Source organism: Salvelinus alpinus, chromosome 33, assembly GCF_045679555.1.
Source record: "Salvelinus alpinus chromosome 33, SLU_Salpinus.1, whole genome shotgun sequence".
Taxonomy (NCBI): Eukaryota; Metazoa; Chordata; class Actinopteri; order Salmoniformes; family Salmonidae; genus Salvelinus; species Salvelinus alpinus.
In genome coordinates, this window is record NC_092118.1 from 23,143,338 (window position 1) to 23,167,475 (window position 24,138).

The following is a 24,138-nucleotide window of genomic DNA, read 5'->3' on the forward strand; positions in this document are numbered from 1 at the left end:
GAGTGTGGACCTGGATGATTGGATATTAATCAGTGTATTCCTTTTACAGAAGGAACAGTTACGGAAGAATACACAGAGGCCATTGAAGTAGAAGCCTCAGAGGTGAGTTCAATCTCTACCCTGACTCTTAACTGCTGAAAAGTTCAGAATTCTCTGATTTACCTTACCTATTGGAATCTAATCAAGTGATCTTATGTTTTTGTGTAGTTTGTAAACAGACAGTTCATTCCAGAAACCACATACAGCAGCACTGGCAACGACCAAGTAGAGGAGTGGACAGCAGAGGTCCAGGTATGCTGCATGTCTACACCTCTCATATAATTTGTCATATCACAAAGTCACACACAGAATCTTTTAGGGTTCATTAAGTAACTCCATGGCCCAATGATGTCATCAGCTGGGTTTAAATCTGTCCCTGTGTCTTTAGGTGGTCAATGTCCTCCAGCACCAGTCTCCTCCCCAGATGACCCCCGAGCCCCACACTGTGAACCCAGTCTCCCACACGCCTGACCCCGTGGTCCGGAAGCAGGTCGTACAGGACCTCATGGCCCAGATGCAGGGGACCTATAACTTCATGCAGGTGATGATCCTTCCAACTGCCCCCCTGCCTTATCGGATCCTGTTTGGTCTCTTGTTCATGCTGACCCATGTGCTTCCTCCCACAGGACTCCATGTTGGAGTTTGATGGTCATGCCCTGGACCCAGCCATCGTGTTGGCCCAGCCCATGAAGTCTGCACAGAGCGTGGACCTGCAGCAGATGGGTCAGTGTTAGTACATCACGTTCTGTTTTAACTCCCCTCAAACCAACACCACCACTCGAAGGCTGTAGTTCTCCTAGAGAAGTTCGCTTCTACACTCACCAACAATTTATTAGGTACACCCATCTAGTACCGGGTCGGATCCCCCTTTTAGAACAGCCTGAAATAATTTTGGTTGTGGATTCTACAAGGTGTCGGAGACATTCGTTGCTCCATTGGTATCAAGGGATGTTCCAGGAAAACCGTCTCCACACCAGGTGGATGGGTCCATGGACTCATGCTACATACAGTTGAAGTCGGAAGTTTACATACACCTTAGCCAAATGCATTTAAACTCAGTTTTCACAATTCTTGACATTTAATCCTAGTAAACATGCCCTGTCTTAGGTCAGTTAGGATCACCACTTTGTTTTAAGAATGTGAAATGTCAGAATAATAGTAGTGATTTATTTAGGCTTTTTCTTTCATAACTTCTGACCCACTGGGAACGTGAACAAACATTCATTTGGTAGCATTGCCTTTAAATTGTTTAACTTGGGTCAAACGTTTCGGGTTGGGAATGTGTTCTTCGGCTTGCAAACCCTTTATCCTCCAAACATAACGATGGTCATCATTGCCAAACAGTTCTATTTTTTGTTTCATCAGACTAGAGGACATTTCTCCAAAGTACAATCTTTGTCCCTATTGTGCAGTTGCAAACTGTAGTCAGGCTTTTTTATGGTGGTTTTCTCCAGCATCTTCACAAGGTCCTTTGTTGTTCTGGGAGTGATTTGCACTTTTCGCACAAGTACGTTCATCTCTAGGACTCTCCTTCCTGAGCGGTATGACGGCTGCGTGGTCCCATGGTGTTTATACTTGCGTAATTATTGTTTGTACAGATGATCGTGGTGCCTTCAGGCGTTTGGAAATTGCTCCCAAGGATGAACCAGACTTGTGGAGGTCTACAATTATTTTCTTTGGTCTTGGCTGATTTCTTTTGATTTTCCCATGATGTCAAGCAAAGAGGCACTGAGTTTGAAGGTAGGCCTTGAAATACATCCACAGGTACACCTCCGATTGACTCAAATGATGTCAATCAGAAGCTTCCAAAGCCATGACATCATTTTCTGGAATTTTCCAAGCTGTTTAAAGGCACAATCAACTTATTGGATATAAACTTCTGACCCACTGGAATTGTGATACAGTGAAATAATCTGTCTGTAAACAATTGTTGGAAAAATGACTTGTCATGCACAACGTAGTTGTCCTAACCGACTTGCCAAAACTATAGTTTGTTCACAAGAAATGTGTGGAGTGGCTGAAATGAGTTTTTTGACTCCAACAAGTGTATGTAAACTTCCGAATTCAACTGTAAGCCAAATCCTGACGCTGCCATCAGTATGGTGCAACAAGAACCGGGATTTGTCGGACCAGGTGCTATATTTCCACTCCTTAATTGTTCAGTGTGATTGCGTGCCCACTGGACCCGCTTCATGTTTTTAGCCGATAGGAGTGGTCGTCTGCTGCAATAGCCCATCCGTGACAAGGACTGATGAGTTCATTCCGAGATGCCGTTCTGCACAACACTGTTACACTGCAACGTTATTTGTCTGTTTGTGTTCCGCCTGTTAGCTTGCATGATTCTTGCCATCCTCCTTTGACCTCTCATCAAAGAGATGTTTTCGCCCACAGGACTGCTGACTGACTGGATGTTTTTTGTTTGTCGAATCATTCTCGGTTAACCCTAGACACTGTCGTGCGTGAAAAGACCAGGAGGTTGGCAATTTCTGAAATACTGGATCTGGCGCGCCTAGCATCGACGATCAAACCACGCTCAGACTCTTAGGTCACTTATTTTGCTCATTATAGAGTTCAATCGAACAGTATCTGGATGTCTGTCTGCTTTATATAGCAAGCCATGACCACGTGACTCATTGTCTGTAGGAGCGATTCATTTTTGTTAATGGGGTGGTGTACCTAATAAACTGTCCGGTGAGTAGTACTGCTTATATACTCTTGAGTTTTGTCTGTTCATTTTTAGTTGGTCTAAGAAGTTTGACCAACAAACAATTTTATATTTGTCTTGTGTACAGTTCATTCAGAATCCAGACTTTCTCAACCAAGCTCAGTTCCTGAATCTACACACGTAAGTAGCAATAATGATACTTGAACAAAATTCTGATGGTGATCCCTAAGACTCGATACCGGAGCAGACTTATTTAAAGGGCAAGGGTACCATGTGAACCTTCCCTTATTCTCCCCCTTCCCTCCCCAGGTCCCCATGGTCTCCTCCACACCTGATGGCTACTCCTCCACAGCGCCCCTCTACCAGCCCTCCCACACAGCAGAGCCCCGGCCACAGACAGACGGCACCGACCACATCCAGGTAAACCCTTCCTCCCCAAGGTGCCCTCTGCTCCACCCTCCTCTACCCCCCTGGCTGTGTGGGTGGGTGGTGGAGCTTCTCTATGCTTGGCTGTTATTGGGCAGTGTGAGATGGTTAACACTCATCTTACCTGCTTGTCCTGAAGTGTCTGTGAAAACCATTGAAGTATGTGACGTCTCTGTCTCCCCGCCCCGCCCCCTCCCTAAACCAGGCCTCGATGTCCCTGTCGTCTGAGCAGTCCCCCGCCCCGTCCTCCTTGCCCTCTGCCTTCCCGCCCGTCTCCACCCCCCACAGCGGCGGCATCAATGTCAACGCAGCACCATTCCAGTCCATGCAAGCGGTAGGCTTTGTTAATGGAGGACTGAACTGACATCGCTTCACTTGAACAAAACCGTCATATAACCCACTTAACTCTAATCACTTACCACATGTTGATGGTACCACAAGTCTTAGGACAGGGTAAATAGAAGTAGTACAGTCATACAACAGTAATACCAGATTTACTTTGCAAGAATAATGAGAACTGATTGGGACATCAACTGAATTAATAAGTATAATTCCGGTGTTGGCCTACATTTCTTCAAACCAAGCTTCACCCCATACCCCCCCCCCCCCCCCCCCCCCTCTGTCAGAGCAGAACAGAATGCTCTTGTCTGCCCCCATGTCTACATAAAGATTTATAATCAACTCTAGGCTGATTCACTTCATTTAGCGAGCCTTGGACAGTATGTACAGTATGTTAGTGGTGATTTGCTGTTGTCTGCAAGTCCTGCGTGGGTATCTGACACCTCTAAATGAAAGCTTTTCTCTGGTTGTATTGTGTCCCTAAGGTGTTCAACCTGAACGCCCCCGTGCCCCCCACTAACGAAGCAGACATTCTGAAGCAGAACCAGTTCCCCAGCGGCTACGGCCAGGGCTTCAGCAGCCAGGCGGAGCACTCCGTGGAGGAGCCTGACATCCAGCAGGACACTCTACTGTCCGGTGAGAGAGGGACTGGGGTGGCTGTTGGGGCTGAGGATGTGACTTAAACAAGTGGAGTCTGAGGACTAGTAGACCTTGGGTCTAAGGACATGATCAGAAAGGTCAAATATTGTTAATGACATACTGTTGTCCTCAGCTGTAGGAGGCTTCCACACCCAAGACCAAGTGGCGGCAGCGGGCCACCAGGTGCAGTCGTCCCAGGGGCCAGGCTTTGGGCGGCAAGGCCAGTCCTTCTATAACAGCAGGGGGGCTGTGCCTCGCGGAGGCCCCAGGAACCCTCGGGGCATGATCAATGGATACCGAGGATCTTCTAATGGCTTCAGAGGTATGAGATCCAGCTAATTTACTGTAAGGGACCTACTTTGATACAGGAGTGATTTTATTGTGGTGTTAACAGGATAAATGGTTGTCTTCCTCAGGAGGATATGATGGCTATCGCCCTCCCTTCTCGAACACTCCAAACAATGGTTATGGGCAACAGGCCCAGTTCAGCACGGCGCCCCGGGACTACCCAAACAGCACCTATCAGCGGGTAAGGAAGGACACAGCCAACCATTATGTCCTAGTGACTAGAAGACACTTGACCCTTGCATTAGGGTTGCATTAGTTCCAATAAAAGGGATTCTGAGTTGTTGTCCCAGATTCTGTCATGAAGGTGCTGTGTAAGTCTTTCTGAATTACCTGTTGTTTCTACAGGAGGGATATCAGCCAGGCTACAAGCGGGGAGCAGTCCAGGGACCTCGGGGTTGCTCTCGAGGTAATGCTCAAGCGATGCAATCCTAAAGCGCTTAAAGGATTGTCAACTTCCGCCACATTGAACATTCAGATATTATGAATGCGTTTGCCCCAGCTCACTTTATAAATCTTTTTTGTTTTGTTTCTCATCTATCTTCGTGTTTCTCCTGGCCTATTTATCAGAGTAAGCCTGCTTTGGTATGTCTAAGATACTTTTGTTTTAACACATGTAAAACTGAAATCCACAGCATTTAGATTTATCAGCAAGTCTGTGTTCAAAACAACAAATAGATATTCCTGTAAACTTGAGAGATTTCATTAATTTATTTTTTGTACAAAATAAATGCAAAAAAAAACTGCAACTGTCAGTCCAAGCCATGAGAATCTTTTATATTTTCTGTCACTGCCCAGCCCTGTCAACCACTTTTCCCCTCTGCTTTTGGTTCTCATGGCATTACTTGTTTGTTTTTTTCCGTCTCTCACCATCTCTTTGTAAGCCGATGTTACTCCTTGGGAGACTGTTTCAATAAAGATGTGTTGTATAACCTGCTGTCTGCTGCTAGTTTCTTTTTGTTGGTCCCTGATCCCTGCTGCTCTGGCGCTACCACAGCCTTATCTACCTCTGCTGACATCTCTTGGGGTTAAGAGTGGGTTGGAGGATTTGGTTATGCTTTGCTGAAAGGACTTCACTCTGCTTCTGTCTCCCTCACCTGCTGTGCCCTGCCTTGTGTATTTTGTCATAGGAGCATACATATATTGTTGGCTCTTGCTTAAACATTCATGAAACATGTCATTGAGTTTCAAAGTAAACCTGTGGTGTTATTTGTAAATCCTAAGGCAACAGATGTACCCCCCCCCCCCCTTTGGTTCCATCTGGCAAAATACATACTATTATTCTGTATGACCTGGATAAAAGCTTTCATAGCTCTTAGATTTGCAGGGAATAATGCCACTGTATAACTGAATTGACATGAAGGCAGCTATTACCTTTTCTTGTTTTCAGGATTCCATTTTGTAATGGGTGTATTAGCTTGCTCGTAACGGTCCATTATGTAATGGGTGTATTAGCTTGCTTGTAACGGTCCATTTTGTAATGGGTGTATTAGCTTGCTTGTAACGGTCCATTTTGTAATGGGTGTATTAGCTTGCTCGTAACAGTCCATTTGTCTCCCTATTAGAGTTGATCTCTACCTTGGCAGGTGCACACTAATTTATAGAATGTGGATGAGGGTTTTTAATTGTATTCCATGCCCAGACTTAACCCAGAATAAGGGTGACAGGCTGGCCTCAGCTGACTGATTATTTTCTGTCTGCTTCGCGGTTACAGGCCGGGGGGGACTGTTCAAGCCCAGCCGAGGGATGGTGACCCAAATGGTTGGACATCAAGCCAATTAGTCTTGGATACCAACAACTCTCTTCTACCCTAGGGCAACCTTAAACATCACCTCTACACTCCTGGACCATCCTTCCCCTGATCTGACTATTCCCCTCCATATCAACCTCTGTTGATTTGGTGAAGCCTGGGTCTGAAGCCATACGTACCACCCTTAGCTCTCCTACAATCATATGCTATTGCATAGCCTTAAACTGATCAAGCTGGAACGTGTGTGCCTTTGCTGTTGGACTGTTTATTTGGGTCTTTGCTTAATAGGCAATCATTTACAAAAAGTGGCTGGGGCTAGTGACAGGCTTTGGAAGCATGACACGAAAGACCAAACAATATGTTGACTGCGGTCATACCACAAATGTTTTGTCTCAATGTGAAGATTGTTTATACTGTACATTGTATTGCCATGGCATGTTTGGGAGTGAAGTCTAAGCAGGTTGTAGGTCTGACTGAATGACTCAAAATGAAGATTTCTTGTGCGTACATTTTGCTCTGGCCATATGGTACCTGATAGAGTGATGCACTGAATAAATGCACTGTTCTATAAATTTGCATTTGTCACTTCATATCTGCTCTGTCCAAAAACATAATTGGTTGGAACTGATGTCAACACTAGGTGTGTAGAATGTAAGGATTGTGTCAACTTCACATGTAAGAGTTTCACTCTGAGTCGTGAACACTAGCTATAAAGAAAATCACTATATTGTCTACAGCAATATTGATGTTTTCCTGTGCAATTGGTCATCTGAAAATTAAACTACTCTTTTCTACAAACAAAAATTAGGCACACCTCTGTATGGTGCAAGATAAAAGAGCATTTGCCCTAGCCAGCAGAATTTGGTAAAAACAAAAAGGCCCAATTTAAGACAGACTCGGGGGGTGATTTGCTGAGTACAAAAGGTAGACCTCATTTCATGGTAAAGGCCTGTTCAGTATCAATACATGTACTGGCCTTGGCCAAGACACCTGCAGGTCATTAGGAACAGTAGCCTCATTCAAGCACAAACTTGAAAACAAGATGTGATTACCAATAATCTACAGAAATAACCAGATCATCAACTGACTCTTACCTTTGCACATCAATTAAGATAATCCAAAGAGCTGGCTATAGTAGAAGTACCAAAAAATAAGACTGCAATCCACTCAGGTTTCCCATGATTAGTGCCCATAATAGCCAACATTAGCATATATTGCTGTTATCAGACTTGTGGAAATGAAATAAAGTGGTGGCCAAGCTAATGCCATGTAATACACAAGAATGAACCCATACAAAAAAGAACATCTTTTATATTATATTCTGTTCCATGAGACAGTTGTCTTTACTGTTCATAATGCTCCCAATGCCATTTTCAGTGCCTTTTGAAATGGAGCTTTTTCAGGAATCCGTACATTTCACAACATTATCATTATTCAGCTGGATTAACCTGACAATTATTAGGCCTAATTGTCATGACATTACACAGCACCAATTAAAAACAATGTTCCAAAATATATAGACATTGACACTACCAAAACCATTCCACCAAAGCTCTGCATTTTAAGTAATGGTCAATTATGACCAATCCATACATCACATACCGCATATGCACTCTATAACACAAATTCCCTGACTGCAAACGTACAAAACATTTCTAGGCCGTGGAGGCTCAAATTGAAATCCACAAGTGGGCAGAGATACTGTAAACGCCTCCTGTGTTCTTCAGCTGGTTTTCAGTTAACTCTTTCAGGATAACGGGGTACACATGCCCATATGGAGGGACCTCTGCACACTGGACTGGAGGTATATAAGTACTGTAAAGGTCTGTGGGTGGGGGGCCATGGAGCCAGAGGTGTTGTCTATAGAGTTTTATCTGGCAGCTGGGGTTGAGTGGGCTGGTTCTGATGGGGGCCTTATGGTAAGTAATGTTGGCCCTATGGCACTGCCTGATGGCCTGGGGGCAGATCTTGGAGTCGTGGTTGGGACAAATCCTGGGTGTTGTGGGGTATTTGGTTCTGGAGGTGGTTGTCTTGCTTCATACCCGGGTGGTTTTGGGACATATCTTGATGGCCCAGGGGCAAAGGATGGTACTCTCCTTGTGGCTCTGGGATAGCATTCCCTTCTACTGAAAAAGAGAGTAGTTTTGAGTACAGTTCATTTTTACCCCTTTTTCGTGATATCCAATTGGTAGTTACAGTCTTGTCCCATCGCTGAATTTTTCACATCTTGAGATCCATTTTCCATAGTCACCTCTACATTCTGAAAAATACACAGCACACCAGTAAAGAGAAAATGGAATTGGGGTAAACTATCACTCACCATGAACCTCTGGAGGGGGCTCAACTTTCTGGGTTTTCAACCGTTCCATGTGTTCTACTGCCTGAAACACCACAGACAAACAGAGATAAGCAGATGGATGTTTGTAGGTAAATATGGCAGCTCATGTCAAAAATAACAATACCACACAAAATAAGTGCATTACAGTAATAGAGAACCTATTGGTTGTGTCTGTTCTACCACTGCCCACTCTGTACCTGCTGAAGCTCTACTTTCTGTGAGTTGAGCTGTTCCTGTTGCCTCTCCAACTCATCCCTCTGTTTCTGGAGGTCTGATGCTTTCTGGTTGAGGTCCTCTTCCTGCTGGGTCAGGTGCTCCTCAAACTCCCTCATCTCCTCGTCCGTGTAGGCCTGGTTCTGCTCTAGGGTCTAACAAAGGAGGACGGGTCAGTTCATACCCTTCTACCTCTCCTTATTGATATGAAAATCAACATAATTACAGTGTGGTTGAATGTAGGAGTGTTTAGAGATATGGTATGGTTTTTGTTACTCTTGCCGTTTCATAATAATGAGTTATAATGTTGAAATATTAAAAGTAGGCCAGTATGAATGAGAGTTAAAATAGATATAGCTACCACACCTCCCAACTATCTGGTTCCAGGAATTCCTTTTTCTTTGTGGCAATCAGGAACTCTTCTAAGGAGACCAGTCTGTCTTTGTTGGTGTCCACCTGTGAACAGTGAGAGATCAGTCACCATGTGAACTATTTATTTCATTAAATCAACAAAACCAATCTCTAACTTTCAGTGATAGCAATCCATGGGAATATAGTATGCAAGGTTCACGGCCGGGACAACAGTATACCTCGTTCATGACGTGCTCTCTCATACGCAGGCGCTCCTCCTCCATCTCCACCATATCGTCCTCTTCATTGGTAGGATCATAGATCTTCTCCAGCTGAGCCCACAGAACGAACCGTTATCTATACATGCACACGTTTCATTATCATTTCAGGTGAGACATTAAAAAAGAGGACAAATCTTTACCTCCTTCGTAAACAATGCCTCCAATTCCTGCTCATCGAAGAAGCCATCTCCATTGGAATCTGAAAATTCAAAACGCAAGAATGTTGAGGAACTCCGAGATGGATGTCCCTGCCACAGCCTTTGATGTCTATTGATGAGGACTTACCATGCAGCTTGAAAAAGGTCTTGGGGTCAAAATCTTCAGGGTCAAGACCATCTGCTTCCTCCCACACCTCTTTGAACTGATTCTGGCTGCCCTGCACAGCAAAAAATGTTAGTCCCCTGTTAGAAATAAATCTCTCACTTGAGCTAAATCATCCCCTAAGTATGGGGAAGGTCTAGAGCAGAAATGGGCAACTGGCGTCCGCCTTTTGTAGGCCCGCAGATCAATTTCCAAAAACAAATAAATATATACAGTATAAGCATACTGAGTGTACAAAACATTAGGAACACCTTCCTAATATGAGTTCCACCCCCTTTTGCCCTTAGAACAGCCTAAATTTGTCAGGGCATGGACTACAAGATGTCAAAAGCGTTCCACAGGGATGCTGGCCCATGTTAACTCCAATGCTTCCCACACTTGTGTCAAGTTGGCTGAATGTCCTTTGGATGGTGGACCATTTTTGATACACACAGGAAACTGTTGAGCGTGAAAAACCCAGCATCGTTGCAGTTCTTGACACACTCGAACCGGTGCGCCTGGCATCTACTACCATACCTCGTTCAAAAGGCACTGAAATCTTTTTTCTTGCCAATTCACCTTCTGAATGGCACACATTGGCTCAAGGCTTAAAAATAATTATTTAACCCGTCTCCTCCCCTTCATCTACACTGAAGTGGATTTAACAAGTAACATCAATAAGGGATCATAGGTTTCACCTGGTCAGTGTATGTCATGGAAAGAGCAGGTGTCATTAATGTTTTCTACAGTCAGTTGTTTAAGAACTCATTTGGGATCTCAACTTACTGCTGGGAGTTAGAATAGTAGAATACACAAGATCCCTTTTTGAAATGTGGTTGTGAATCAGCAGTTTTTCTCTTATGTCAGGTAAACATTTTTAGATACAGACCCTCGAGCCACTGTGGCCCCTCATGATGAGTTCAGATTTTTTGTGGCCCCCACCACCCCCCCATCAAAGTTGCCCATCCATGGTCTAGAGACTGGCTAGACCATATGTGAGCACAAACAGATTGAGCTCTGAAACACACAGATAACATAGCATCCAAGTGCAGTTGGACTTACTGGATGGTTGACTTTGGGATGGTCTGCATGTTTCTTCTTCATCTCCTCGTAATGTTCTTCCTCCTTCTTCCTCCCTTCATCGTCTAGAGTCTTGAGGTGTTCCCTTCGCTCATGGTCTTTCGTCATCTCGTACTTCTTGAACTCCTCATGGCGCTCCTTGTCATAGTTCTCCAGATCGTTTGTGGCCTTGTGGTCAAATGACGGATGAGAGTTAAAATGTCTTGAAGGAGAAGAGGTCTACAGGTACTTTATTAAGCTACTGTATGTATGTACCATGAATTCTACATTCTACTTACTGATTTGATGAGTCTGTCCAGATCCTCCACTTCAAAGGTGTGAGGATTCATGTGGTTCAGGTACTCAAACTGTTTCAGCAGAGCTTGGTGGTCTACTGCCATATCTGTGAGTGAGGTTTAACAGTCATAACACAATATGACATGTGATGACCTGACATTGGCACTGTAATAGTTATCCAGTGCGGCATGTGTTGGTCAAAGCTCACCCTGTGTGCATCTATACTAGCCTGTAATCCTGCCAATTAGTGGTTTAAGTGAGACGTTACTGTTGTCTGTAATACTCTGCTATTACTATTGTGATTCGAAACAGAGATTTTCAAAAGCATGTTTCACAAGTAAGTAGGTGACTCAACACTGACGCTACAGTAACCACATCCTCCTGAGACCTTTGCCTTTGCCCTAGTGTTTCTAGATGTTAACAGTATAGCACTTAAGGCATATTAATGGTCTTTCACTGGGCAACATACCGTTCCCTCCTTCGATGTCTTGCTTGGCTTTGATCAGTGTCCGTAGCCGGCTAACCTCCTGCCTTTTTAGCTCGTCCAGTTGTGTCCTTACATGGTGGCTGACAAAGTCCAGCTCTTTGGCCAGCTTCCCCATCTGTAGGAAACGTGATGTAATGATTATCATACTGCTGCTGTTTTGCATTTTTCATGACTAATGACTCAAGGAGAGTAAGAACGACAAGAATGAGCAGGACACACTGTTAGAATACCTTGATATCCTCCATATCTGTGTTATGGAGCTTCTCTCTGAAATGCTGGTCTTTTTCCAGAAAATCAATGACTTCCCTGAGATAACGGTCATAGTGGAGTCCAGTGTCCTGTTACATGAAATAAAGTAGTAAGTTGTAGTAGTATGCATAACATGCATACTAGCTCATGCATCATTCAGTAGACCTTCAGTTCAGTCTGTATACGTTACAATTCAATAAATTATGTTAGAGAATATAGCTGGTATAACTGGTCTGAGCTTGTACTGGTAGCACAAATGACAGCTTTTTTCATGGCTGTTAGGGCTGCTCTGCCTGCCATGTTTCTCCATTGTGCTTGCTTGGTATGTGATCCTTCACCAACTCTTACCACACTTGGTGGTGGCTCTGAGGCTTTGTCCTCCGGCTGGTTCACCTTGGTCTTGTCCAGACTAATGGGCACTGCCTCCAGACAGAGCAGATGTACCAGAAGCACAAAGCAGCTGGTGTGGAATACCTGGCTCCAAGACATCTGGAGACACAAGACGCACTTAGACACAACAACACATGACAAGCAATACTTCAACCAGAGATGATAGAAAACATCAGTCTCTGCCCCAAATAAAGTGGCTGTGCCCCAACCATAGAGAAAGACAGAGTACTCTTCTTTGTATCTGTCCCATTATGTCCTCTGAACACACGTGCTTGTCCATTTTGAAGTAGTCTATTTTCTTCTACTACTACTTCTATGAGTTGGTAAACAAACTGAAAGGGTGCATACTGCCACCTGGAGTACAGTTCCGGTCTGCTTACTAGTTTATTTAGCAGACAAGATTTGCTTATAACTCCATGGCATTATTTTATAGTACGAAGAATACAATTGAACAAAGCTGAATGCGCACATGCGACTATTCTGGGTTGAGCGGTTAACAAAGAAATAGCTACTGCTATATGCTTAATTTAGAGTTACTAATGTAACTTTAGTTGTTCTACAAACGTTGGGCTATATGTTTTGATTTTGAATACATGATGCGACTAATGATGATTTGAAAGAAGTCGCTTGAAAGGCATGAGCTCTGCTTTGTTTTTTTGCACAGGCTTTACACACTACATCAGTCACTCATTCACAATTTGACAAGTACTTGACAAAACCTAGAATGTTACGGCGGCATCCCCTTTGCGGCCAGTGGCCGTTGTGCCCTACTACGTTGTGCGCTCCGAATCACCCCTCACTCACATGGCTCTCCATCATGTGATCGGGTCTTTCTCACAGGCTACAAGTGAAGACAGACACATCAGGGATGCAATGGCACGCGTCCTTATCCAATTCCGAGGTGCATATTGAAGATATTGGAAGAACTGTCCACATTTACTTTTCGTCAGCCAACAAGATGAGTAGGCTTAAAGAACAGCTAAAGTACTAGCCTATGTCAATCTACTATCCCCCATAGTACAAAAGTCGACCTATTCTACTCTGTGCAAGAAATAAAAATTCCAAACATAGTCTGGGACAGTTGTGGGATGCGATAGATCCCAAATTAATACAACCACTAGCAGATCAGAACGTTTAGCTTAAAAATGGTGATAAACTATGAGGCTATTTGTTCACATTATAAGCGCAGCAATGTGCACATGGGTAGTAGGCTATAACGCAAATGTTCCATTTACAGAAAACATCATTATCAAGTGACCGCAAATGCAATTGTGCATTTTTATGGTGAAAATTATCCTCCCCAAACTTGAAACTCACGTGCTACTTATGTATGCCAGTTAGGCTCTACACCCCTTGTAAAGCGGATTGTGTTTAATTTTAAGAATTTTTTGGGACACTTTAGTTGTGATACAAACCTTATCAAAACATATAGGCCTATGGGCTAGGCTACATGAGGTGTGCAACTATGATTCGAAAAAGGCATTGTTTCCTATGCTGGGCATCATTCACAAGTGATAATATATAATTCACAAGTGATAGGCTAATATTGTCACACAGCAGACTATCCTTGATTTAATATTGTCTTTACATATACTAAATAATATATATGTGTGAAATTTGTTTTGATTTAGAATGGACCATTATCATGCACCTGTATCAAAACAAAGCCAAGACAACGCAGGAGTGGCTTGGAGACAAGTCTCTGAATGTCCTTGAGTGGCCCAGCCAGAGCCCGGGACTGAACCTGATCGAACATCTCTGGAGAAACCTGAAAATAGCTGTGCAGCGACACTCTCCATCCAACCTGACAGAGCTTGAGAGGATCTGCAGAGAAGAATTGGAGGAACTCCCCAAATATAGGTGTGCCAAGCGTGTAGCGTCATACCCAAGAAGACTTGAGGCTGTAATCGCTTCCAAAGGTGCTTCAACAAAGTACTGAGTAAAGGGTATGATTACTTATGTAAATGTGATATTTCTGGGGTTTTTTCTTCAATAATTTGCAAAAACCTGTTTTTGCTTCGTCATTATGGGGTATTGTGTGTCGATTGAGGGGGGGGGGGAAGCTATTTCATCAATTTTAGAATAAGGCTGTAACGTAACAAAGTGTGGAAAAAGTGAAGGGGTCTGAATACTTTCCGAATGCACTGTATTTATACTGTAGCTAAGAAAGTAATACTAAGTGTATGATGTGTAGTAAGCTGTTAGTAGCCCATGTGCCTCGCACTAATAATTTGGTCCCTTTCCCCCTCATAACTTAGCCTACTGTTATGACTTGGTGGTGCACATGTAGCGTATTGCCTGTTTTAGCGAAATGCAATCATCAAATATTGTACTGCTTATATGCCCATGTAACGGATGTGAAATGGCTAGCTAGTTAGCAGGTACGCGCTAGTAGCGTTTCAATCAGTTACGTCACTTGCTCTGAAACCTAGAAGTAGTGTTGCACCTTGCTCTGCAAGGGCCGCGGCTTTTGTGGAGCGATGGGTAACGACGCTTCGTGGGTGTCAGTTGTTGATGTGTGCAGAGGGTCCCTGGTTCGCGCCCGTGTCGGGGCGAGGGGACGCCGTAAAGTTATACTGTTACATTGATGCTGTTGACCCGGATCACTGGTTGCTGCGGAAAAGGAGGAGGTTGAAAGGGGGGTGAGTGTAACAGATGTGAAATGGCTAGCTAGTTAGCGGGTACGCGCTAGTAGCGTTTCAATCAGTTACGTCACTTGCTCTGAAACCTAGAAGTAGTGTTGCACCTTGCTCTGCAAGGGCCGCGGCCTTTGTGGAGTGATGGGTAACGATGCTTCGTGGGCGACCGTTGATGTGTGCAGAAGGTCCCTGGTTCGCGCCCGTGTCGGGGTGAGGGGACGGTTTAAAGTTATACTGTTACACCCATTTTATTTATCCTACGGTTCTGATTTGGTGTACAGGGAGAATACGGTAAGAACGGCCCATGTTCTGAATTCGGTCGCTGTACATTTTTAAAAAAAAGTGCTGAACAAATAGTTATATTGACTACGTCCGTCCTAGCTCGCTAATTAATGTCTTAATCAAAATTACGGATTGCCTCTTATCCGCTCTTCGTTCCCTTATAGTTTGTACATCTCAATTGTCAGTAGAAACCACATTTGTGTAAGCAAGTCAGCTATATCAGCTATGTTTTTTTTAAAGGCAGTAAATGAGGCTGAATGAACTGTTTCACTGCCAGACAAGGCTCCACTGATAGCCAGGTGTAGCAGCGGGAAGGATTCACTCCATGGTGCTGAAAAGAAACTCGGCTGTTGGGACAGCTTTATGTAGGCCCTAACAGTTAGTGGGCACTGTTTGTCACCGTTATAGTGCAATTACTGTATTGTTTAGTGTTGTTGTAGTGGCTTTCCTGGCATACATCCCAAAAATGTTGAGTGAGTTTGCCCCACCAAGATTTAGATGCTAAAATCGCCACTGCTATTTCACCACCCCATTAACTATTTTGCAGTAAAATCTCTGCAGCTGCCACCTACACTCATACTTTAGACCCTATCTGTTCCTGCACCATGCCAAGGACCTGGGAGGACGGGACACTGCCCCTCAACACACCCTGTAACTCTTCTGAAGTCAAATCTCCTAAACCTAAATACTTCTCTGCAGCTGCCACAACAACATCTATTTTCTGTGATTTACATTCAATTTCTGCAGTACAGTTGATAACCATTGCTATGTATGCTAAGAAGCCAACCTTACTAAAGCAATACTCACTCCTTGCCCTATCCTTCTGTGGCACAAATCTACTACTCACTGGGACCCTCTCAGGATCCCTCAACCATCCATTACTACACTGACCACTTCAACCTGCCTCTTTCGCACAGGACACTTCCGGTCCCCAGCAACATGAGCACACCTACAGTTGACACAACTTTATCCAACGAAACTACACAGTCCTCTGTCCCATGCCCTCCTGCACACTTCCCACATCTTGGAATCTCCCTCCTACACACTGCTACAACATGACCATAAACCTTGAACCTAAAACAGTTCAGTGGATTCTGCACAAAAGTTCTAACAGGATAAGTGATATATCGTAACATGACTTTGTCTTGTATAGGCTCTGACTCAAAATGACTTATGTTTCACCACGCTCCCCACCGGGTCGTCTGCTCTAGTTACCTCCATGGCCCCAACCCCTGTCCATTGGCGACGTGTCTCTCTGCCATCGATAGCTAACTAGCTACCTGCTAGCAGCTAACTAGCTACGCTATTAATAACATGTTAGCTAGGACGTGATACTTGTCATCTAACTAACTAGCGTGCTACAATTTAAATCATCAGCGGTTCAATAGCTAGTCGTCTAGCTAACATTACACTTTACAGGCACACTCACTGCGGCCAATACAATAGCGTAGCTAGTAGTGATGATGCTGGCTGGCTAGCTAACAGTTAGCTGGTAGATGGCAAGCTAATCTAATGACAGCTAGCTTGAAGCTAATTATGAGGTTTTCATTTCTAGCCAAGCTAGCTACTTAGCTAAATAACAGTGATGGGGGGTCTTGTGTTGACCACATCGAGAAGTTGCGGTATATGTCTTATTGGAGTCTGGTTACCTGTCTCATTAACAAAATAGCAATAGCTTCAAAACAATTCATGTCACAGCGGGACTTACTTTTTGATCGGAATCCCCGTCAAACGGTCGTTACTACAGTCACAAAGTCGTAAACCCCGCCTATTTCTAAAATGTCTCTTCTTAAAATTAGATTTTAAACCTAACATTAACCACAGGGCTAACCGTACGCCTAACCTTACATTAACACCAATTATGTTTTCATAAATTTTTACGATATAGACAATTTTGACTTTGTGGCTTTGCTATCTAGTGGAAACCCCGTCAAGCTAATTTAGCTAGCTAGCTAACTAGTCTCCTCCCGAGCTGATCATTTGTCCTCTCGCTCCTTCCTTGATGCCAGCAGGCGTTTGTTTACAGTGTCAGATAGCAAGGGAACGAAATCCTACATTGATAACATGGCATGTATGTTAAATTGGGTAGTTGCCATTGGATAAAATCTTCACTTCCTACTTTCTGAAGACGCGCATAGTTATTCTAATAGGCCGCACACACTGTCAGTCAAATTATTGGGGATATACTATGCTATCAAGATAGGTTGCACTGAATCGTACGTGGCGTTTATAATTTGGAGGTGGGTGTTCGCTGATCCTGGATCAGTGTAGCTTTCTTGCCATGATATCAAAGACAGTACAGGAGGTTGGTGGCACCTTTATGGGGATGATGGGCACGTGGTAATGGCTTGAGCAGAATAATTGGAAAGGTATCAACAACATCAAACACATGGTTTCCATTCAATTTGCTCCGTTCCAGCCATTATTATGAGCCGTCCTCCCCTCAGCGGTGGATATGGTATGTGAAGACATTTAGGTAGGGAGATCTGATCCCAGGTCATTTCATAGCTTCATTTTTTTGTCATTCTTACATAGCTAGTTAAATTAAACATACTTCATTTTCAATAGGGTGAAGGATAAAGCATACTTTTTTGAGTTGGTTTAATGTGATTGCTTGGACTATTGATGAAAATTGATGAGCAGCTTTCTGCATGGTTATTGTATGAGTGAACATTATTGAGCTAGAAATATTGGCTATGGCAGCAAGACATGTATGTGATTTTCTAAATATACTGAACAAAAATATGAACGCAACATGCAACAATTTCAAGGATTTTACTGAGTTACAGTTCATATAAGGAAATCAGTCAATTGAAATAAATAAATTAGGCCCTAATCTATGGATTTCACATGACTGGGCAGGGGCGCAGCCATGGGTGGGCCTGGGAGGGCATAGGCCCACCCACTTGGGAGCCTGGCACACCCACAAGGGATCCAGGCCCAGACAATCAGAATGAGTTTTTCCCCACAAAAAGGCTTTATTACAGACAGAAATACTCCTCAGTTTCATCAGCTGTCCGGTTGGCTGGTCTCAGACGGTCCCGCAGGTGAAGAAGCCAGATATGGAGGTCCTGGGCTGGCGTGGTTACACATGGTCTGCGGTTGTGAGGCTGGTTGGACGTACTGCCAAATTCTCTCAAACGACATTGGAGGCGGCTTATGGTAAAGAAATTAACATTCAATTCACTGGCACCAGCTCTGGTGGACATTCCTGCAGTCAGCATGCCAATTGCACGCAGTGGTGTAAAGTACTTAAGTAAAAATACTTTAAAGTACTGCTTAAGAAGTTTTTTGGGGGTATCTGTACTTTACTTTACTATTTATATTTTTGACAACTTTTACTTTTACTTCACTACATTCCTAAAGAAAATAATGTACTTTTTACTCCATACATTTTCCCTTACACCCAAAAGTACTCATTACATTTTGACAGGAAAATGGTCCAATTCACACACTTATCAAGAGAACATCCCTGGTCATCCCTACTGCCTCAGATCTGGCTGACTCACTAAACACAAATGCTTTGTTTGTAAATTATGTCTGAGTGTTGGAGTGTGCCCCTGGCTATCTGTCAAAAAAACAATTGTGCCGCCTGGTTTGCTTAATATAAGGAATTTGAAATGGTTTATAATTTTACTTTTTTAGAACATTTTAGCAATTCCATTTACTTTGATACTTAAGTATATTTAAAACCAAATACTTTTAGACTTTTACTCAAGTAGTATTTTACTGGGTGACTTTCACCTTTAATTGAGTCAATTTCTATTAAGGTATCTTTACTTTTACTCAAGTAGGACAATTGAGTACTTTTTCCACCACTGATTGCACGCTCCTTCAAAACTTGAGACATCTGTGGCATTGTGTTGTGTGACAAAACTGCACTATTTTAGAGTGGCCTTTTATTGTCCCAAGCACAAGGTGCACCTGTGTAATGATACTGCTGTTTAATCAGCTTATTGACATGGCACACCTGTCAGGTAGATATATATCTTGGAGGAAGAAGAAATACTCACTAACAAGGATATAAAAAATATTTTTAAAATACATGTTTGAGAAATACATTTTTTGTGCCTTTGGAAAATGTATGGGATCTTTTGTTTCAGCTAATGAAACATGGGACCAACACTCTACATGTTGCGTTTATATATATTTTGCATTGTACTTGGCTCTGGGCTATTTTATTAATAAACTATCATCATTATGACCATATCATTTTAAAATGTTTGATTTTACCTTTCTTTAAACAAGAAGTCACAATGAGATTAAACATTTATTTTACAAGAGAGCCCTGTATACATTACAATATAAACAAAATAATAATGAGCTTGGTTTTACTTGTATTTAACACTAATTTAAGATCTGTAAGTGATTTCTGAGTCATGCTGAAGTTCACGAATGGCCTGCTGCACCGAGGTGGCAAAGGAATACAAAACTGTGTCATCTGCATAGAGATGAATGTTACAAGTATTAACAGTGTTTCCTATGTCATTAATATACAAGGTGAACAATAATGGACCCAAAATCAAACTCTGAGGAACACCTTTTTAAATCTCAAGAAATTCAGATTTAACCCCATCTGATGGGCCTGAGGTCTGTCGCTAAGATAATTCTGAAACCATAAAGAGGCTGTATATCCCAGGCCTATTTTTGATAACTTCTTCAGCAAAACAGAATGATCAACAGTGTCGATAAACAAGGCAGCACAGCTCTTTTTAGCATCCAAGGCATTGACAAGATCATTAACAGAGACACAGAAATAAGATTATTTGTGTAAATAGCAACAGCACCACCGTTGCCCTTCCTATCAGTCATAAACACATTGTAACGATCCATATCAACCTCCGAGTCCAGGGTTTTATCAGTTAACCAGGTTTCAGATAAAATAAAATAAATATCAGGGTCTGCCTGAGAGGCCCAGATCTTGACATAATCCCTTTTAGGTAATAAACTACGAATGTTAAGATGTAAAAATTTTAAATCTTTTCTGCATTTAAAATCACATGGAGTTTCAATACAAGTCAGATTATTTTGAGATTTCAGAACAACAGGAGACTCAAAGATTGGATTATACCTATTAGGAAAAGAAAACAGTAGAAATAGTAGTAGTAGAAATAGCAATTCCATTTCTCTGCTTAGCACCGTTAGGCATGTCACCACTATCAGATACAACATGTGGAACTTTCACAGTGACCAAAGAGGAGATGGTGAAATCTGATTTACATGTAATGCTAATATTGTCCTCACATCAATTTAGTTGACCAAGACCCTTCCCAATGTTTGATGACAACAGCCGGGAGCCATTTTCTCAGCCTCCAGTATTTATGCTGCAGTAGTTTATGTGTCGGGGGGCTAGGGTCAGTTGGTTACCTGGAGTACTTCTCCTGTCTTATCCAGTGTCCTGTGTGAATTTAAGTATGCTCTCTCTAATTCTCTCGTTCTCTCTTTCTCTCTGAGAACCTGAGCCCTAGGACCATACGTCAGGACTACCGGGCATGATGACACCTTGCTGTCCCCAGTCCGCCTGGCCTTGCTGCTATTCCAGTTTCAACTGTTCTGCCTGCGGTTACGGAACCCCTACCTGTCCCAGACCTGCTGTTTTCAACTCTTAATGATCGGCTATGAAAAGCCAACTGAGATTTATTCCTGATTATTATTTGACCATGCTTGTCATTTATGAACATTTTGAAAATCTTGGCTCTCTCTAATTTTCTCCTTCTCTCTTTCTTTCTCTCGGAGGACCTGAGCCCTAGGACCATACGTCGGGACTACCGGCCGTGGTGACTCCTTGCTGTCCCCAGTCCGCCTGGCCTTGCTGCTATTCCAGTTTCAACTGTTCTGCCTGCGGTTATGGAACCCCTACCTGTCCCAGACCTGCTGTTTTCAACTCTTAATGATCGGCTATGAAAAGCCAACTGAGATTTATTCCTGATTATTATTTGACCATGCTTGTCATTTATGAACATTTTGAAAATCTTGGCTCTCTCTAATTTTCTCCTTCTCTCTTTCTTTCTCTCGGAGGACCTGGGCCCTAGGACCATGCGTCGGGACTGCCGCCCGTGGTGACTCCTTGCTGTCCCCAGTCCGCCTGGCCTTGCTGCTATTCCAGTTTCAGCTGTTCTGCCTGCGGTTATGGAACCGCCACCTGTCCCAGACCTGTTGTTTTTCAACTCTTGATGATCGGCTATGAAAAGCCAACTGAAAATTATTCATGATTATTATTTGACCATGCTTGTCACTTATGAAAATTTTTGAACATCTTGGCATAGTTCTGTTATAATCTCCACCCGGCACAGCCAGAAGAGGACTGGCCACCCCTCATAGCCTGGTTCCTCTCTAGGTTTCTTCCTAGGTTTTGGCCTTTCTAGGGAGTTTTTCCTAGCCACCGTGCTTCTACACCTGCATTACTAGCTGTTTGGGGTTTTAGGCTGGGTGTCTGTACAGCACTTCGAGATATTAGCTGATGTACGAAGGGCTATATAAAATAAAATTGATTGATTGATTGATTTTCACCTAGGTGAATTCCATCTTCCGCAAAGTAGCCAGGCTTATTCCATGAGTCAAAATTGTCGACGAAGGACATTCCCAAGTCCTTGGTCAGACACATTAACCACTGGTGGAGAGACCAAAGATGGCTAAAACACTCAGTCACGCAACGACGAGGAGATAGAATTGGGCCCGAGACAATTATATGTTCTGCTAATTAATGAGCATTCTCCAAGAGCTTTAAGAAATTGTCTTCTAACTTTACAGATTTCACACGTATAATATCATTAGACCCAATATACAACACAACTGTTTTCAGAGCAGGAATCTGTTTCTTGATGGTGGGCATGACTTCTAATAACTCCAATACCCTAGCTCCAGGAAAACAAAGTGTACGGGTATTTCAGACTTCCACCAATCCAACCATGGAGCTTCCCATAATAATGATTATGTTGTCCATTTCGAGCCGGAGCCCTCAGCCCAACCATAGCCCCACTAGGGGCTCCTCCAACTCGACCCGCACAAATTACAGAATTAGAATGAGTCATTAGAATTAGAATCATTCTATTTCTAGGTTTATGACATCATCTTCCTCATTATGAGGGCAGATGTTGTGGATCAAGATTAGCCATCAGTCAACTTCAAATGAATATATAGCTGCAAGCAGCTGGGGTTCAAGCTTTGGCCACATAGTGCCACCATCATGACAAATTGGAAAGATTGCCAAATTCAATGATTACCAGTGTTGTATTATAGTGAAATTTAGATGAGTGAATGTTATGATATTTCTTTTGTTGCAATTATTTTCAGAGCAAGAGGGATTTTGAGCAATAATAAAGTTTTTTGCTTGAGTGATCAATGGATTGATCTATCTATATTTAGAGAAATAAGCTTATGTTGATGACAACAGCCGGGAGGCATTTTCACCTAGGTGAATAAACTGTCATGGATCAAAGTCCATCTCGTTCATCAATGGTCCCTCCTATAGAGGACATGTCTTGAGTGGTTCAGGAGGTCAGCAAACTCACTGGGATCTCCATGAGCCAGATCATGGCATCCAGAACCTCCTTGGGAACGCCACTGACTTCTGTTTCCCAACTCCTTCCTTCCGTGACATCCTTGCATTCACCAATGCCACCTCTTCCTAGAGCCGCTTGGGGCTCCAAGGAACATGACTCAAATGAGATAAGCATTACTAGCCATTTGCCCTGACAGTATGTGGATAAGTCATGGCCTTTTGCAATCTACCCACGCTGTGAGGAACTGATCCGACAAGAAGGAATGCCTCCGCTGGAGAAGTATCCCTCTCCCACCGTGCCAAGGAAGAGATCGAAGAGTCGGGCAATGTCTTCCCTGTCGCTGAGGTCAGGGTGCTCTGAACCGACCCTGACCAGTATCCATGAGGAAGATGAGACTAAGGTGGTCCACCTGATCAGCCAGGCCGTGCATGAGGAGACTCCCATGGAAATAATGGCTGAGGTGGAAAAAGTGGCAAGTAAAGACTCCTCCAAGAAGAAGGCCTCCTTCTGGAGAAGACTGAGAGGTCTTTGTTGCCTGGGGAAGAAGAAGGCTGTTACTACAAAGAAGACTAAGGTGGAGGAACATGAGCGGGTAAAATGGTCACTCTGCACAATCAAAGTCACAAAGGTTCAAATTTGTTTTAATTCTCTCTTGTAAATTCTATGTTTTCTGTTCTCTTTACAGGAGGATTCTGAAGATGCTATTTTCCCTACTGGGATTTCATTAAAATGCTCAGGAAATGATTGATGTCCTAAAACAGATTTTTTTAAATAAAATCTAAATATTTTACATGTCAGCATTTTTGTCTATTTCACATGTATGATACATTTAGCGTTTTCCTTACATTATGCTCCATTCTGAAGATGCTATTTTCCCTACTGGGATTTCCTTAAAATGCTCAGGAAATGATTGATGTCCTAAAACAGAACATTATTATAATATCTAAACATTTTACATGTCAGCATCTGTGTCTATTTCACATGTATGATACGTTTAGTGTTTTCCTTACATTATGCTCATTATAGTCAGAAGATTCAGTCAGATATTCAGTCCATGGTCAAGTGTCAGACTATAACTGGTTTAATGATACGGAAAGTAGCAAAAAACATAGATTACAAGCTTTACTAACTATTACAATAGTCTTCATTTTATAGGGACAACCGCTGGGGACGTTTACTTGAAAACCAAACATGTCACATAAACAACCACAGAAGAAAAAATAAACACAGACACAATTTTTATTTAATTTAACCTTTATTAAACTAGGCAAGTCAGTTAAGTGTAGCCAGGTGGTAAAAGCTCATAGCTGTATTAATTTATATTCACTAGATGGCACTGCCCCTTTAAGAGATCCATAAATAGTGTGCAAGCGGTTATGTGATTGCTCATGCGCAGTGTGTAAGAGTGAGAGCAAGCAATTATACTGGAGAGCTGTTGAAATCCATTGTGGGTCCAAGGTTACTTTAGATGGATTGACATGAGGATGTTAGCTTCTTGCTAGCTGAATACCAGTGCTCTCAGAACCATGTTGTGGTTGATGATAACA

The 24,138-nt window shown here is 42.9% G+C and overlaps 2 protein-coding genes and 1 long non-coding RNA gene across 6 annotated transcripts in view; 2 read left to right on the plus strand and 1 right to left on the minus strand.

Moving 5' to 3' along the window:
- LOC139562804 (caprin-1-like) overlaps positions 1-6,775 on the plus strand; it is a 29,402-nt gene extending 22,627 nt beyond the window's left edge. The window contains exons 8-19 of one of the 3 annotated variants that reach the window (XM_071380863.1): positions 50-102; positions 208-291; positions 428-580; positions 666-768; positions 2,832-2,884; positions 3,014-3,124; positions 3,336-3,464; positions 3,955-4,105; positions 4,242-4,430; positions 4,525-4,637; positions 4,802-4,862; positions 6,168-6,775. In XM_071380863.1, the coding sequence (XP_071236964.1) occupies positions 50-102; positions 208-291; positions 428-580; positions 666-768; positions 2,832-2,884; positions 3,014-3,124; positions 3,336-3,464; positions 3,955-4,105; positions 4,242-4,430; positions 4,525-4,637; positions 4,802-4,862; positions 6,168-6,235 (1,268 nt within the window). In that variant the 3' untranslated portion in view covers positions 6,236-6,775. The remainder of the gene's footprint in view (positions 1-49; positions 103-207; positions 292-427; positions 581-665; positions 769-2,831; positions 2,885-3,013; positions 3,125-3,335; positions 3,465-3,954; positions 4,106-4,241; positions 4,431-4,524; positions 4,638-4,801; positions 4,863-6,167) is intronic. The other 2 variants (XM_071380864.1, XM_071380865.1) reach the window with 2 other exon arrangements.
- A 721-nt stretch (positions 6,776-7,496) lies between these two features.
- On the minus strand, positions 7,497-17,164 carry nucb2a (nucleobindin 2a). Of its 2 annotated transcripts, none has more exons than XM_071380867.1 (13): positions 16,798-17,164; positions 12,127-12,267; positions 11,760-11,867; positions 11,512-11,644; positions 11,045-11,148; positions 10,749-10,934; positions 9,672-9,762; positions 9,527-9,585; positions 9,345-9,437; positions 9,121-9,210; positions 8,739-8,909; positions 8,524-8,584; positions 7,497-8,326 (listed from the first exon to the last, which is right to left on the minus strand). In XM_071380867.1, the coding sequence occupies exons 2-13, from the start codon at positions 12,265-12,267 to the stop codon at positions 8,139-8,141; spliced, it is 1,425 nt and encodes a 474-aa protein (XP_071236968.1). In that variant the 5' UTR covers positions 16,798-17,164; the 3' UTR covers positions 7,497-8,138. The 2 variants fall into 2 exon arrangements, with proteins under 2 accessions (XP_071236968.1, XP_071236967.1); XM_071380866.1 differs by having other exon boundaries at positions 7,497-8,329; positions 16,798-17,126.
- Positions 17,165-18,093: 929 nt separating this feature from the next.
- Positions 18,094-21,598, plus strand: LOC139562806 (uncharacterized). The gene is made up of 2 exons (XR_011672449.1): positions 18,094-18,251; positions 20,544-21,598. It is a non-coding gene; the product is annotated as an uncharacterized lncRNA (long non-coding RNA).
- Positions 21,599-24,138: the final 2,540 nt, after the last annotated feature.